This window comes from Apaloderma vittatum, unplaced genomic scaffold (assembly GCF_000703405.1).
Source record: "Apaloderma vittatum isolate BGI_N311 unplaced genomic scaffold, ASM70340v1 scaffold18161, whole genome shotgun sequence".
NCBI classification, from domain to species: Eukaryota; Metazoa; Chordata; class Aves; order Trogoniformes; family Trogonidae; genus Apaloderma; species Apaloderma vittatum.
This window is the reverse complement of record NW_009698697.1, coordinates 6,417-11,543: the sequence shown is the minus strand read 5'-3', so window position 1 is coordinate 11,543 and position 5,127 is coordinate 6,417. Positions and strand designations below refer to the sequence as shown.

Genomic DNA, 5,127 nt, shown 5'->3' with positions numbered 1-5,127 from the left:
CGCTTGTCCACGCGAAACTCGGGGGAGCTGTTGCACCAACTCGTGCAAACCCCTGGAGTTCAGCGTGGGGCGCTTCAACGTGGCCTTCGTAGTGTTTGAGGCACAGGCTAAAACCTTTCCCTGGCAGGGCTGGGTTTGTTCTCTAGCGCTGAAAGCAAAAGGTGGGTGGGTGATAGTGTCTGGGTGGTCCTGATGTATCGCCAGAACAACTGACACTGCGTCTTTTTTCCCTCAGTAGACTGGAGTAGTTGGAATTTACTTCTTTTCTGTAAGATGATGTTGGAATACTCTATTTATAGACTCATAGAACGTGTTCGTCTGGAAGAGACCTTTAAAGCCCATCTGGTCCAGCCCCCTGCCGTGAGCAGGGGCACCTTTATCTAGATCAGGTTGCTCAGAGCTGCATCAAGCCTGGTGTTGAACACCTTGCCAGACTTAGCTCCAGCCGTGCCTTGGCCTTCCTGACCTCATCTCTACATAACTCAGCAGCATCCCTATACTCTTCCCAGGATACCTCTCCCTGCTTCCACTGCCTGTGCAGTTCCTTCTTGCCTTTTAGTTTGACCAGCAGGTCTCAACTCAGCCATGTTGGTCTCTTCCCTTCCTTACCAGATTCCTTACACCTGGGTGTGAGAGCTCTTGTGCTCTATAGAAAGAATTCTTAAAGATCTGCCAGGTCTGTTCTGCTCCCTTGTGCCTGAGGAGCGTTTCCCAGGGGGTCCTACTGACTAACTCCTTGAAGAGCTGAAAGTTTGCTTTCCTAAAATTCAGGATCCTGACTATGCTCCTCATCTGACTTATGCCCCTTAGGACTGTGAACTCCACCAGTGCGTGATCCTTGCAGCCCAGGCTGCCTCTGACCTTGACATCCCTGATGAGCTCACCTAAGTTGGTGACCATCAGGTCCACTACCGCATGCCCTCGGGTACAGGAGTCTATTTCCTGGCTTAAGAAGTTATCATCGAGACGCTTCAGGAGTCTCCTTGATTGCCTGTAGGTCACCGTGTTACTCTTCCAGCAGTGGTTGAAATCCCCCAGCAGGACGAGAGCTCGCATACGATGCCTCCTGTAGCTGGAGTAAGAGGGCTTCATGGGTAGGCTCCCCTTAATTGGGTGGCCTGTAGTAGACACCAGCCACAAGGTGGTGTCTACTGTTGTTCAGATACAACGATTCACCAGGAAGCTCATGGTATAGAACTGGGAATAAGGGAGAGATAAAGAGGGGGAGGGAAAAGGAAGCATGGTTTATTTGATAGCGTGCAAAGAATTATAACTTCAGTGTTGAAATACTTTTAATTTTGAACCAGGAAAATATAGTTACTCTGGGTCAAACTCAAGATGCGTACTGACCTGTCACATTCCACCGTGCTGTTCTTTGGTGTAGGTCCTAGGGATGCATCTCCTGATGAAGGAGTAGTAGAAGATCTGCCTTTAATAGATGAGAAAGCTGTGGAGCAGCTAACTGAAGGGTTGATTTCTCATTATCTGCCTGATCTTCAGCGATCAAAATCAGCACTACAGGAACTTACGTAAGCCACTTTTTAAAGCCTACTGTGTTCACCACTCTTTTTAATATAATGTCTTGGCTAGCCTTAGCCAGAATATAGTTTATTCTGGTATTTCAGTGTTCTGACCATAGCATACTGAATAGTCAAGTGATTTACAGGAATACTGGGAGGTGTTTAAGCTGCAACGTAGCCTATCAGAACTTTGGCTCAAGAATGTATAATTCTAAAGCACCAAAATACCATAAGCCAGGTATAGCAGAAGACATGTAAATTCCTTAAATACTTGTTTACTTCTATAGTGGGAAGTCTACTGAATGCTGGATTTATTTTGCTTGGAGGGATGCAGTTCATATTCAGGGCAGCTGATAACTGAGAATGGTTTATTTCAAATGCGGGCTGGATCTGCCATAGATGCAGAGGTATTGGAAAGGGCTTTACACAGACCTGTCTCAGGTTTTGCAGGGTGCCTTGGTCTGAGCTTCATGGTGCATGATGTGGTTGTGCTGCTGCCAAGGACAACCTGTGTCTGGAAAGACTTCAACTGATTTCTGTGGGATGCAGGATCCTTAATAAGCACCAGGGATCCCTGCAAGTTCTATACAGAAATAACTTGGTCGCACAACATGACACAGAAGCACCTGAGTGGAAAGTCAAGAGCTAATTGTTTTTCCCTTCATTCAACCTGGCCTGTTCACTCACTGCAACCTGCAAGAGTGCCTGTTCAGGGTTTTGGATATTCATCCTGGGTGTCCATGCTGTATGGTGCCAGCTAAATTTGCGTATACTCAGCTGGGCTCTTCCAAAACCATTTACTTGTGTCTTTCTTGAAATTACCTAGCAATGCATAAGAGGGATCTGGTATTGGGAAGCATGTATTTATATTGTTATGGTCAAAAGTAGTATCTATTTAAAGGGATAGTTGAAAAGTGTATGTGCTGCTTTATTTGTGTTCTTTGCGCTTTTTTGTTTGCTTTGTTTCAGACAGAACCAAGTGGTATTACTAGAAACGTTAGAACAAGAAATTTCAAAATTCAAAGAGTGTAACTCCATTCTTGATATCAATGCTTTGGTAAGTCCTATTAATGCTTCCTGAAATCTCTATTAGTGTAGATTTTCTTGCTGAAGGATTAGTGGCAACTTGTTTATTTTCCTTGTTGTTAATGACCTACAGGAAGAGAACCAACCAGTTTAGATATTCAGGACAAATTGTTGCTGGAGAGGATGCGGAACCAGCATACTTCCCTTAAATGGGAAAGGCTCTGGGAAGAAAGAGCAGGTTCAGTCAGCCACTGGTAGTAAGTCTGGTTGTTCAAAACCAGCAGCTGAAGCAAACAGCCTACGTTTTTTGGTAGAACTGGGTCTCCAACAAGAGCTCTGTGCACCTCTCCAGACTAGCAGGAAGGCTGCATAAAACTGATACATGGTGCAGAAAATGGTTGTATTTTTATTCTGTTCAGTGAATCTTATTTCACTAGGCTACTGAGTGTACCTGCTGAGATATGGTAGTTTTCTATATTAATACATGTAATATGTAAACTTTAAATATAAACTTGAACATGCTTAATCCATTATCAAACTTCTGGTAATCACTGTGTTTCTGATTTTGTTGTGTAGCTGTATAAAACAACTATTCCAACTTGATGGTCACTGCTTTGATGATTATGTTTTTTAAGTTTTCAGAAGCTAAACACTATCACAACAAGTTAGTGAATATTAGAAATGAGATGATGATGCTTCATGAGAAGACATCAAAATTGAAAGTGAGTGGGATAACTGTTTTTACTTTTCAACATGGATATTTGGTTATATGTTGCTGACTTCCAACTTTTTTTTTGGATGCGTGCTGAAAATTCCAATTAAAATAGAATCCTCAATCCTTAATCTTAAGTGAATGTTTTCAGTAGTGCCAAGCCATGTATGTTTCTAACTTTCTCTTACTCCTACCTGTGCTTAAGCAACTTATGCATCTGAACTGCTAGTAAATCACAATGTTGTCATCGTATTTAGGTGGTGTAAAAATCATGCTTTGTTCTGTTGTTTAATGCACTCCAATTAGTTTTCTTTGTTATTTCAGTTTCTGTGCCTTTCTAATGAAAACTGTTTTTTTCTAAATGTAAGAATTCCTCCTTCTATTTAATGTAATATTAACAGTGGCCTAAGTTCACTGGCTTCATGCTGTATAGGCAGTCTCTGGTCTCTTGCCACTAATCTGGCAAGATTAGTCTTTCAATATGTTCAAGAGAAGGAATTTTTCTTGGAGGCAATTAGTTGCACAGTATGCACCTCATCTGGTACACATGGAGGATGAATTTTTGTGAGACTGAAGGTAATCCAGTTTGTATTTCCCTGTGTAGATCACAAACTTGCTGGTTTTGAATGGTAAGATGGAAGTGGGAGGTAGGAAAAAAAAGTTTATGAAAGTTAATTCATAAGCAAGGTGGATTGCAGAACACAACATTAAGAGAAAGGGAGGGATTTCGTTTGTAGGTCCAACTTAAATAGAGCTACAAAACTTAGAATTATTTTCTTGTCTGTTTTGTTTAGAAGAGAGCACTTAAGCTGCAACAGAAGAGGCAGAAGGAAGAACTGGAACGAGAACAGCAACGTGAGAAGGAGCTTGAAAGAGAGAAGCAGTTAACAGCCAAACCTGCTAGGAGGACGTGAAAGTAGAGCGTGCTACAACTTGTCCGAATTAATGCTTTCTGCATTCTCTGGAATTAAGGCAGACATTGCTTAAACTGGGCTATAACTGTTGCTAGCAACAGTCTGCTCTATGGTATTATAAATTCCAGAATGCTAGTAGTTGGGTTGGTAACATTCAGATTTTTTTTGTTTTGGCCATTCAAGTTGCCTTCTTTTGTAATGCTGTCCTGTTTGATACTGTTATAATGTAAGTTAATTTTTCTTTTTTAATATACGCATACAGGAGAACTTAGGCATCAAAGTTTTAAATACCTATCCATATTTTTTTCCTCTGTTCTTCTGGTGTTTAGAAGTCTGAGATATGTTTGGTGACTGGCATATATGTTTTTCAGACAAAATGCAGGGTACTGGTTAAAGTTTAGTTCTGATCACCGGACTTCAGTGGTCACCTATTTCACTGAAACTGCCTTGATTCAGGCAGCTGAGATCTCTCTTTGATGCCCTGGCTCATAAATACTGACCTTTGGGCAGCCTTAGTTTAGTCCATCTCTCATGAACTGAAGAAACTTCCAGCGTATTTGTTACTCACTTTGTTGCAGCAATCTTATTATTTTGCATAAAGTAACTTAAGAACAGCTTTAAAATAACTTCTGAGTGAGTTTCCAGCTGAACCGAGGGGGAAAGAGGGGAAGCAGAACTAAAGATTCTCAAAAGTGATGTGTGCACAATGCAGAGGTTAATGAATTTGCACTTCCACAAATGTTTGAGTTAAACCAGGAAACCGTTACTTCTGTAATGGTTGGACAGGAAGGCTCTGCGGCCTAAGCAGATTTCTTTGGGATTACAAGTTGTAGTTGCTTCATTTTGTGTGACAAAATAAAACACAACCAAAACTAAGCAATTTCCACTTCGTGTGAAATTTAGTTACCTGTAGGAAAAAAACTACTGCATTTAATTTTTCTCTTTAACAAGTGCT

At 41.3% G+C, this 5,127-nt stretch overlaps 1 protein-coding gene across 1 annotated transcript; it reads left to right on the top strand.

Annotated features, from left to right (window-relative positions):
• Positions 1-1,338: 1,338 nt before the first annotated feature.
• BLOC1S6 (biogenesis of lysosomal organelles complex-1, subunit 6, pallidin) lies at positions 1,339-4,602 on the top strand. Its single transcript, XM_009878125.1, has 4 exons — positions 1,339-1,529; positions 2,490-2,577; positions 3,182-3,268; positions 4,053-4,602. Exons 1-4 carry the CDS (start codon positions 1,339-1,341, stop codon positions 4,170-4,172), a joined length of 486 nt encoding a protein of 161 aa, XP_009876427.1. The 3' UTR covers positions 4,173-4,602.
• The last annotated feature ends 525 nt before the right edge of the window (positions 4,603-5,127 follow it).

Excerpts from the sequence above, each read along its gene's own strand:
- BLOC1S6 (XM_009878125.1), top strand. The coding sequence starts at position 1,339 with ATGCGTACTGACCTGTCACATTCCACCGTGCTGTTCTTTGGTGTAGGT. Across the intron at positions 1,530-2,489 it reads TCAGCACTACAGGAACTTAC|ACAGAACCAAGTGGTATTAC; the intron begins GTAAGCCACTTT and ends GCTTTGTTTCAG. Across the intron at positions 2,578-3,181 it reads TTCTTGATATCAATGCTTTG|TTTTCAGAAGCTAAACACTA; the intron begins GTAAGTCCTATT and ends ATGTTTTTTAAG.